The 11964-nt window shown below is 30.9% G+C and overlaps 1 protein-coding gene across 1 annotated transcript; it reads left to right on the top strand.

The window, feature by feature from the left end:
* Positions 1–855: 855 nt before the first annotated feature.
* LOC123662428 (cysteine-rich with EGF-like domain protein 2) lies at positions 856–11578 on the top strand. The gene is made up of 5 exons (XM_045597274.1): positions 856–905; positions 3107–3183; positions 3799–3831; positions 10069–10966; positions 11343–11578. Exons 1-5 carry the CDS (start codon positions 856–858, stop codon positions 11530–11532), a joined length of 1248 nt encoding a protein of 415 aa, XP_045453230.1. The 3' UTR covers positions 11533–11578.
* Positions 11579–11964: the final 386 nt, after the last annotated feature.

The raw sequence follows: 11964 nt of genomic DNA, 5'->3' as shown, positions 1-11964 counted from the left end.
CGTATTCGCCAATTCGCACTGGAGCACCATGATGGATTAAGCTCCAATCCTTCTCCTACATGGCTAAAGAGGCCTAACAGTGGGATGTTACAGGCTGATTCTTTTAATTTCAAATTTCATAATTCTTTTTTACGTGTTATTGTCAGAAATAAATAGAGAAAATAAGGTATATTCACAGGATTAAGTACCAAGTAGTTAAGAATTAAATCTTTTTTATAATAAACTAGCTGTGCCCCGGGTTTCACACGAGTTCATTGGAAGGATAAAATAGCCGATAACCTTTCTCGGTTCACAAAAAAGATTTTTTTATTCTTTTCCTAAGATTAGCGCGCTTAAACAAAAAAACAAACTTTTCAGCTCTATAATATTAGTACAGATTGTCTATTGTTTAATTCTATTGTGTCTGTCTGTACATTTGAGTGATATTAGTCATAATTTCAGTCTAGCTCCAGGGTTTCATGAACGAAGATCGTGCCCTTCAGGGTTCCAACCCATTATTGTACATCGGCTCTAAGGTTTTGTATAATGCAATAATGTAGCTAATAGGATATGATTAGTACCTCGAGGGCAACGGTTCGTGTTTTGAAGTTAGGGCGTTACTCTCGACGATTTAGGGATATGAATTCCATTTCAATCGTTATTTTTATTATCAGCCAGAACAAAAAAAATAATCCTTGTCATTATTATCGACCGGTATATTATAAGCCCAGAAAAATAAGATTTGAAAATAGAAAAAAAAAAATATTAAAAGTAACCGTCTTTATTATTGTCAGTCGGAAAAAAGAATAAAAAAGTTACGATACAACAGAGGAACTGGGCTATTACCGGTGTTGGTACCGTAGCAAATTAGGCAATATGACGATACCGGTACCACTTGTGTACATAAACGTGAAAATAGAGGATAAGTAAGAAGAGCAGGTAAAGCCAATACACTAAAATTATGAACCGCGTCTACATGTACTGTTAACTTAAAAAATGGCTCAATTTATATCGATATTTATGTATGCTTTATTATTATTTTATTGTACAAGAAAAACGAGTTTAGATAATGTTACGTCTTTATTTTTTCTGTTTTTGTTTTTGCGACACTTTTTTAAATTTATTTTAGCATATAGTTAATAGTTAATGGCCATGAATAATTTAACGGAGCTTTAAAGTCAAAATAGTTAATAAATTAAATTTATTGTTTTATATCGTGTAGATATATGATATTGATATTTTTTTTAACTATATAGTTGCGGCATAATTTTCAATATTTTTCTATTGTTTAATTAACTTTTTTCTGTACCTATGTTGTAAAAAAATTTATGTTATACGAAACAATATCGTGACAAAAAAAAACTGTTCTAAAAAGAGGGTTTCTACAAGGATTTTTTATTTTTATTTTATTTTATATAAGAACTAGGTCGGCAAACAAGCGTACGGCTCATCTGATGGTAAGTGATTACCGTACCTTATAGACGCCTACAGCACCAGAAGCATCGCAAGCGCATTGCCAAATTCACCCCCCCTCCAGGAGCTCTGATCACCTTACTACCAACAGAAACACAATACTGTTTGAAAACGACGTACAAAGCCAAAAATGATTTACAATCTCAACCAAAAAGACCGCTATCAATTCTTTTATACAATAGACAGCAGGTTTTATTTTATTTTATTAAAAACATCACAACCACGGCGCTAATTTAGTGTAGTATACCTATAGCCAATTTTATAAAACTTTTTTTTTATTAGTTTTTTTATCTGTTATTGTATTAAGACATCCAAGTCCAAATACACAGATAAAAAATATTAATAGAGAAGTGTAGATTTTTAAGAAAGAAGTATAGGGAGCGATGACCTACGATTAGCTAGTGTTTTTTATAGTCGACTCGCAGGATGTATGTTTGTACGTGACTCAAGTTATTAGTTCCAATGCCAGTTTGCGATTTAATATTATACGACAAAAACTTTATAGACCCTTGGCTCTATAATACTTTATTAGTTTTTACACCATTTCTTTTAATATGGTGTCAATCTTCCATTAAAACTATATATAAATTTGTATCTTCTAGAAAAATCCTATATCACAATAATTATTTAAATTACAAAATTTATTTAATTAAAGTGTCAGCTTTATTTAACGAGTAACCAGCTTAGATAATTTGTGTCTGATATTGCTTACAAGCGATAGATATCGAGGATATAATATCTGTGCCTTGAATCTTTAAATTCCCAAATGATAAAACCTCATCAATATGATTTGTATACGTTGACATTTATAATGGAACTTAAAAGCTGGGTAAATGTAATATTTCCCAAAAAAGATTTTTTAAATTCCATTTTACTACTGAATAGTTGAAATTTAAAACCTTGAACTTTTGTTACGTGTATAGTAACTGTTACGTGTATAATAATGATGTGATAGAATTTTTTTTTATTTATAAGACAAATAAATTTGTTTGACCCTCTATATAAGTACTTATTTTAGCACTTAGTCTTTAGATTATTAGAGCGCCCTAAGCCTTTTGACTTCAATATTTGAAAGTTGTCCTAGCGGGAATCTTATTCCCGTTTCGTTTTACGGCACACGCACGCAATAACTATTGTATTTTATGGTCCTTTATATCGTCCTAGATTAAGATACACCACACTCGTAAAAATAATGTTTATTGAAATAAAAATCAGTGTTCGATAATAAAATATTTAAGTGCGATATTGTTGTGTTTTGATTTTTTTTTATATCTTACACGAATTATTTTTTAAATATTTTTAAGTTAGTTTAGTTACACTATTTATACTGGGATAATTAAGTTGTTCTATTAATATTTGTATGTTCTGTTGTTTGTTTTGTTTGATTTAATCTATATAGGCTATGGACAATATGTATTTTTTTATAATTGAAGAACAACTTTTAAAAACAGGCACAATGTTCATAAAATGAGGCTTAATAATATACAATTTTTTAAAAAAGAAAAAGTATAAAAATAAACTAAATAAATCTTTTTTTCTCCATGTATAAATGTTCAAAAGCAAAAAACACTTGCATATAATGACAAACACGGCGAATATTTCGAATGAAACAATGTTGCGTGTAATTCCATTTTTTTTTTTTTTTAATTCTTAGCCAGTCGATCAATCGCAGAACTTATGACACGGCCTTGTTCGGCAGAGTTGACGTCATGCAACTCGAGTCACCAAGTTGTTTGTCCTTACGAAGTCCGTTTTAACTCGTTTTGTATAAAGATCGTTATTCAATATTCTTCATTCGTCGTTTTGATGACTTCCAAATAAGGAGAAGGTTCTCAATTCGACTTCACTACTTTTGAGTGGGTTGATCGAATTTGATGATTTTTTTTTAATAGAAAGGTGGTGCACGTTATGTGGTCCCATTTAAATTTTACTGAGATCTAACAAGTCTTATATTAGTAGCTAATAATGCGTATTTATTTGACCATTTTCTCTTCGACCTACGTTGTATCATATACGTCACAAATTTTTACTGGGTGTACCGATATTGATGATTCTTAATTTAATCGAAAGCTGATGCTTGTGTTGTAGTTCAATTTAAATTTAATTGAGACATGAAGACTACTTTTTGAGTAATCTTGATATCGCGTATTTATTTGACTATTTTTTCGTCTACTAACGTTGCTTTACTTGTCGGCATTATTGAAGTCGTTTTTTTTTTTTTCGTTTACTGGTAGCATAATAATTGGTCTATTATAAATTCGAGAATATTTTTAAGCTAATTTTTCTTTTATTTAAAAGTTCTTATGTGCTTTACTGCAACATTGTGCTATAGTTAAAATTAAAAAGATTTTTTTCTAGTAATTTTAAATTTAGGTTTTGTTTTTGCTGGGCCAGTGTTATTTAAGAAAGATATTTAGAAAATAGCTAAAAAGTGATAAATAATATCGCTAGTTTTTTTAATATATGATTTAAGACAAGAGTAAATCCAAATTCTCTTATAATATTTTTATGTCATTTAACAATTATCAAAATACAATAAGTTTATTAGAGAGTTTTTTAAGTATATATATATATACATTATATATATATATATATATCTTAATATATATAAATCTCGTGTCACAATGTTTGTCCTCAATGGACTCCTAAACCACTTAACCGATTATAATAAAATTCGCACACCATGTGCAGTTTGATCCAACTTAAAAGATAGGCTATATTTTATTTTGATATATTATGTTATTATTATATTTCAGAAAAAATAAGGTGATACGAAGTTCGCCAGGTCAGCTAGTATATATATATATATATATATATATATATATATATATAATGTTTTCAAAACTCGAATGCCTCGTTAGGTTCTAGACACACTAACGTTTTAAAATTTAATCTGTAATTACATCGAGTATGAGCTTGCAACTTTATTGGAAGTTGGAGGTCAAAAATAAAAGAATGGAAAATCGTCCAACATTCATCTGAACGCAATTAATATGTACCATGATCCATGAATTTAATCTCCAATCAGTCATTAATTACTCACCGGGTATATTCTAAGCGATGATGAGGCGTTTTCAAATCGAACACATCTTCTAAAATCTCACATCACAAAAGTGACTTCCTTTTAAGTTATTAAAAAAAACTAGTAAATATGTAAAAGATTAATCATTATAAAACGCTCTAAGTTATTATTTGATTATTTCTTATTAATGTGTGCTTTTTAGCTTATTGATGAATTGTTTACTATTGGAAACTTTTTGATGAGATTTTTTTCCTTGTATTATTGTACTGTTTGTTTCCTAAATAAAATAAAATAAAATTGTAACGATAAGTTTATTTATTGTTTCTCATTCGAATTCAATTATTACACGCTTTTTATTAGCTTCACATGTATGTTTGTACGTTTGGAACCGTCTTCTTTGAACTTCATTTTGAACCACTTCAAACGTTCAGATTTCATTTAAATTTAGTAGAAATTTCGAGGACCGATGACAATAGGTACACTAATTTGACAAGGTTTTCTACTTTTTAGTTTGGTTTATTTATAAAAGCATGTTTTTAACCGACTTCCAAAAAAGGAGGAGGTTCTCAATTCGACTGTATTTTTTTTTTTATGTATGTTACATCAGAACAAAGCCAGTACTGTGGTCACCAACCCGTCTGCCCAGCGTGGTGACTATGGGCAAAACACATGAGTTTACGCCATTTTTGGCACGAACTTGTGGAGGCCTGTGTCCAGCAGTGGACTGTATAGGCTGTAATAATGATGATACATCAGAACTTTTGACCGGGTAGACCGATTTCGACAAATTTTGTTTTAATCGAAAGGTGGTGTGTGCCAATTGGTCCCATTTAAATTTATTTGAGATCTAACAACTACTTTTCGAGTTATATCTAATAATGCGTTTTTACTTGACGCTTTTTTCGTCGACCTACGTTGTGTTATACCGCATAACTTTCTACTGGATGTACCGATTTTGATAATTCTTTTTTTGTTGGAAAGGGGATATCCCTAATTTAGTACCGTGATAAGGAAACCAGGATCTGATGATGGGATCCCAGAGAAATCGAGGGAAACTCTCAAAAATCCGTAATAACTTTTTACTGGGTGTACCGATTTTGATAATTTTTAATTTAATCGAAAGCTGATGTTTATCATGTGGTCACATATAAATTTTATCGAGATCTGATAACTACTTTTTGAGTAATCTTTGATAACGCGTAGTTGCTTGACTATTTTTTCGTCGATCTACTTTGTATTACTTGTCGATGTAATTGAAGTCGGTTTTTTTTTCGTTTGCGAGCAAACACAATTATGTTTATTTTTTTTAACTATTATTATATTATTGAATATATAAAAACTCCTACAGTTAAAAGTATGTTAAAACCTGTTTTGTCATTATCTCATTCACATACTGCAAAAAACTATGTTATATGTAGTTTACGAGTAATTTATCTAATTGGAACATCAGTGTAACTTGCATAATATAAAAATAATATGTAAACAGTTGGTAGACACAGTCCTGCCTTAATTAAAATTTTGCAGTGTTAAATTACGCACAATTATTTTTTTATTTAAAATAACTTCTTACAAAGTTTATAAATAGACGTTTAAGAATGTGTCAGGCAACACTTAAATTACTCTTTTCTCGCTAACTTCACGCGTTGTTATAATATTTGTTAAGTTGTAAAGTTAGATGTTTTTTTTTAAAATATAACTAGGTCGGCAAACAAGCGTAGGGCTCACCTGATGGTAAGAGATTACCGTAGCTGATAGACGCCTTCAACACCAGAAGCATCGCAAGCGCGTTGCCGACCCAATCCCCAATCCCCCCCAGGAGCTCTGGTCACCTTACTCACCAACAGGAACACAATACTGCTTGAAAACAGTATTATTTAGCTGTGATCTTCTGTAAGGTCGAGGTACTACCCCAGTCGGGCTGCTCCATTAATTTGAGCAGGAAATTCCTGCTGTGCCCTACCATTTACCAATTAGTAAACATTTTTATAAAAAGGTACTATATACATAAAGTATAGTTAACGCTCAAAATGAATACACAATTATCCATCTTAAACAGCAAAAAATTTAAAACATTATCCCTGCTGAACACTATGTAACAAATTGTTAAGTATATAGATTTAAAATTTTTTTTAGAGATAATATAAATACAGATGTATCAAGTTCAATTATGATGAAAATGGCCTTATACGGTTTATTTTTGCTTTTATTCTTTAACACCGCATTTCCAATGAGGTGTATAAACTACGCGGTTAACCTTATCCGTTTACACATTATGTTGTGTCGAACACAGTGATAGAAACAGTATCTACTCTTGCACAAATTACACTAAGACGATACTCATGTCTGTTGTTGGAACACGGCGAACATCGAGCATGCGTTGGACTTTTACTATTTTGTTTGTAAGTAATGGTTAATCAACACGCTTTTTTCACGTGTTTGTGAAGTATTTTTTGCTGAATATCACGGTTGTTCACGCACGTCGCCATATTTAATTTTCAAGATGACTTAAATTGTTTTTAATTTTTTTAGTTTTATAAACTTTAAAAAAAATTGCACTCCCTTCATCTAGACACTATTAACGTTTATTCTAGGTAATACTATTTAATCGACTATTAAAGTTGTATTATTTTGTAGTACGTGAAGCTATCTAAAGTCATTAGAATGTATTTAAATTCTAGTGAGAAGACCGGAGCAAGAAACTTCAGTGACCTACTCTGTTAAAACGATTTCAATACAATTTTATTAATATAAACTAGCTGCTGCCCGCGATGTCGTCTGCGTGAACGCTATACAACACCAAAAATACCTACGGTTATACCTTTTAACTTAGATTAATAAACAAAAGCCTTTTAAAATAACATTCATTTACCCGTTTCTTCTTTACATTTCATATCTACAGAAAAATCTCATAGATGGCGCTGCTTTAAAATTGTCTTGTCTACTTATATTCATTTAATTATGTTTATCGGCTTAGTTACTTATATTGCGTGATTTTTAAAACTATATTTTTGGCTTCGGTATCGATTGAAGATACCGAACAACCCAAACATTCCACACGCCAAATATTCTTTAAAAAAAAAAATAAACAATGTACAGTTTTGACTTTCTTACCATTTTATTATATGTATAGATAAGCATTCTGCACTCCTTCTCTATATAAACTATAAATGTGCAAATTTTCATACTCCTCTGTCTGCGCAATTTTCGTTAAAATGGGTAGAAAGTTTTTGCTTCACGTATTATTTATTTATTTATTTATTTATTTATTTATACTTTATTGTACACCACAACTACATTTTAAACAATAAATACATTTAAAAAAATATTTACAGACTGTGAAGTACAATGGGCGGACTTATGGCTATTTAGCCATTTCTTCCAGACAACCCAAAGAATGAATATATAGATGACGTTATTTATTCTTCAAACATATATCTTGTTTGTTATCCTACTAATATTATAAACGCGAAAGTTTGTATGTATGGATGTATGGATATTTGTTCCTCTTTCACGCAAAAACTACCGAATGGATTTTAATGAAAGTTTACAATAATATAGCTGATACATTAGAATAACACATAGGCTATAATTTTTAAAGATAGCGTGTGAATTGTCCAAAATATAACGAAAGTTGTCAAGTAAGGCGAAAAAAATCTGCCATCTGCGAACTATTCTGGCGTGCGCCGCAAAAACTGTAGAGCTTACACGTATATTATGTGTAAGAGAAGTGTTTATCTTGATTAGTCCTACAAAAAAGTCCGCGACAGCATATATCTATCTTTTATGAGTAAGCCATTATCGCAAAAACAGTGACCAAAATACAATAAAAATTGATCATATATTTTTAATGCACATTTATTTGGTAGAAACAAATTAATTTTTATGTCGCAGAACCGATTTGATCAATTTTGGTATAAAGATAGATATTGAGAAGATAATAAGCTATTGGAAGTACTTACTAATCCTGCGTAGACGAAGTCACGGGTATCAGCTAGTTATAAATAGTTGTAACCATTTATGCGAGTATGGTAAATATGTAGAGCTATAAAAATGTAAATTCATATTATATTTAAATTGTAAATATTTTTGATGTAAAACCTCTTCCCGCACGCTTGACTTGGGGAGTAAGCTGGTGAATGTGTGACGAGAGCGTTACGAAAAGTGTGACCGAGCGAGGCGAACGGAAGTTGAGAGGGTGATATAAGTTAGTGAAGATAGAAAGAGAGAGAGTTACGTTTCGTAGGTTTTACTTCAGTCGTGTATTTTATTACCATGTAATAGGTACCATTTTCATATTACGAAGCATGTAAAATTAATTTATACGGTCTATGAAAAATATGCGATTACAAAATGAGCTCTGTTTAATCTTGAAGATATGCTAAGTAAGGAAGAATAAATGCTTAAACTCTTTGTTGTGGTGAAAGTAGGAAGTTATGCAAGTGTGTAGCCGACGTAATTATGTAGGTATATAGGTATAGGCTATGTGTAAAGTTCTTTCTCAAGACTTAGAATCGTAATATTGCTCCCATTTTATTTCCTGGATCTTTTATAGCTCCTTAAGGTACTGGTCAATGATATTACAATATGGTAACAGATGGTAACATAAAAATCTTGCAAACTTTATGATTTGTATAATTAAATTTCTATATTAGTGTAGTGATTTTTTATTACTTATTGAAGTTACGATTGATAAATAAAATGACATTGAACTTTAAAATCCAATGTAGATTGAAAATAAATAAAAGTAAAGAGTTAACAAATAAGTAAGCTAAATATAAGTTAAAAAATATAATGAAAAATTTGCAAAAGTCGATTAAAAGTCGATAGCCAGACATATGATAGTAGTTACGCGTCTTTTGCACAATACGATATCAATTTAACGATTCGTATCGTACATTAACGATCATTTTTCATTTCGGTTACGCCCAATAGATTGTTAAGGTATGCCACATTGATATTATGTGCAATTTTTATAACGATATTGTAAATGTTTTGTTTTGAAGTTTATTTTATTATGATTTTATTTCTATTTACGTTACTCGTATTCGATGAGACTTTTTTTTTAAATTAAAATATAGAAATATTTTAATTCAAAGATGTTTATCTGTATTATATTATATTACTTAAATTTATTTAAGAATGTACTCTTCGCAAATTAGTTACAAATTTATCTTACCTAATAGTTTTGCATGAAACGGAGTGTATTTTGCGTCCAACCTTGAATGGCGACTGTCAAACCACGGCCCACAGCTGTGTCTAGTAACGAGTAGTAATAAAACACGTCAGTTTTTGTACCTTTATAATAGAATTGCATAAATAATCACATTAATAATATATATTTTGTAACAGAAACATCCTCTAATATCTTGTTTTAAATATTATTCGTATTTTTCCAGTCGGAGTGGTATAATAGGATCGGTTCGTTTTTCTTAATCAGCCTTTAATTTTACATTTTCATTAAATTTTCAATTAAACTTCTCTTTTAAAACTGTAAATGTTATTTATTATTATTAGGATATCGCCGGAAATGGAATTGAAACCGCGTGTTCTGCGTAACATACTCACAATCTTATTCGGAATTTCTTGCATTACGTGTAATGTACAACCCCCGACCATTAATCCGGGCCTTTTAACACCAACCCAACAAATCGGTGAGTGCCAGTCTTGTAAGATATTTATCGATTCGTTCAAGATGGGTCTAGAAAGAACTAAGAGAGGTAAATACGAGGGGGGCGATGCAGCTTGGGAAGAAGAAAAGTTAAGTAAATCATACAAGCGTAGTGAAATTCGTTTAGTCGATATACAGGAAGGTATATGCAAAGAAGAAACTAAACACTCTGTCCAGTGCCACCTCATGGCTGAGAAGGCAGAAGAGTTAATAGAGGAATGGTGGGCTCAAGATCCAGATGAATCTGCCGATTTGTACACCTATATTTGTATAGATAAAATGCAAGTGTGCTGTCCAAAACATCACTACGGCAAAAACTGCTTACCCTGTCCCGGTGATCATGACAACATTTGTAACGGCAATGGAAAATGTAGGGGAGACGGTACAAGGAAAGGTAACGGAACTTGTCTATGTAATCCAGGATACTTTGGAGAGAATTGTGTCCAATGTGCTGTAGGGTATTATCACGAGGAACAAAATGGTGTAGATAAATGTCTCGAATGTCACCCGTATTGCTTAGGTGGCTGTCGAAATGGAACACAATTAGACTGCGTAGCTTGTAAGCCTGGATTTGTCTTTGATATAAATAATGGCTGTATGGATGTCAATGAATGTGACGATGTTAAGAAATGTGCAGACAATCAGTTCTGCTTGAATACAGTAGGATCGTATCTATGTAGAGATTGTGATCGAGCATGTATCGGGTGCTACAGTGATGGACCCGACGCCTGCAGTAAATGTGCGGAGGGGTATTACATGAAAGGAGAACTTTGTATATCTGATAGAGACAACGATGAACAGGAAAAAATAATGACAAATTCAAGGTGAACCCTCTTTTAATCTCATTTGTTTTTCTTTTTTTTTTCTTTTTTTTTAATCTCTTTAATTTCTTACAGAAAAGAGGAGCTTTAAACTTGAGTGTGACCATTGTTTAAATATAGGTAACTTATTAATGAATTAATTTTTGGGTGGCGGGCCTCTCTAACATTATTAAAAATACTTACATCATATTTTTGCTAATAAATAAAATGCTAGATGCACATAATTTTTTATTTTATATATACCACTTATTTTTCATTTATTTATGTTATTAAAACTATATTCTGCATATTATTTGCTAATAAAAAACAATTATGTATTTTATATTTTCATTGAACCTTTTGTTAATAATTATTAACTCAAAGATTTTATTTTTTTAAGGTTCATGAGCTATCTCGGACTGATTGTAGCGACTGGCATTATGCTTCCTAGATCGACCACCTTGGGCAGCATGGTCGGTATAATGGTGCTATCATACATTATGGGTTCAGAATACTACTGCATGATAAATGGACATACAGGGCTCGTCGATCTCACTCAATTCGACCTTTTTAGAATATTTAAATTGTAAGTTTATTTATTGTATGTGTTTAATACACATTGTATGATTGAGTTTGTATTTGAAGTTTACTTTTTAAGAAACAATTTAAGGCTTGTGGTACGAAAGAATATGGTAGTGAAACTATGTGAAATAGTAACTTTGAGCTCTGAGTGATGCGATCTGCCCTAAGACTGATGTTTTAGCGCTCGACGTCTCTTGCAAAAAAGAGCATAAAATATTTTTAAATGTCACGGTAATCATTCTTAAAGAGTAAACTCCAGTTGCATGTCGGAGTTAACACTTTACACTTTTTATAATCACGTTTTATTTATTTTGTGTAAATAAATAATATTTAGGCAAATTTTTATTGAAAAAAAGGATTTATTAAATTTTGTTCATGCATGAAATTATTTAATAATATACGAGTCACTTTCGCAAAAAAGTGCTTATAACAAATTGTTA

The sequence above is a fragment of the Melitaea cinxia genome, chromosome 2 (assembly GCF_905220565.1).
Source record: "Melitaea cinxia chromosome 2, ilMelCinx1.1, whole genome shotgun sequence".
Lineage (NCBI taxonomy): Eukaryota > Metazoa > Arthropoda > Insecta > Lepidoptera > Nymphalidae > Melitaea > Melitaea cinxia.
This window is presented reverse-complemented; position numbering and strand designations above follow the sequence as displayed.

What these genes read in the sequence shown, in the direction of transcription:
- LOC123662428 (XM_045597274.1), top strand. Translation starts at nt 856, where the DNA reads ATGACGATACCGGTACCACTTGTGTACATAAACGTGAAAATAGAGGAT. An exon ending in AACGTGAAAATAGAGGATAA is followed by an intron (nt 906 to 3,106) that starts GTAAGAAGAGCA and finishes TTTAATTCTTAG; the next exon opens with CCAGTCGATCAATCGCAGAA. An exon ending in GCAACTCGAGTCACCAAGTT is followed by an intron (nt 3,184 to 3,798) that starts GTTTGTCCTTAC and finishes AAAATTAAAAAG; the next exon opens with ATTTTTTTCTAGTAATTTTA.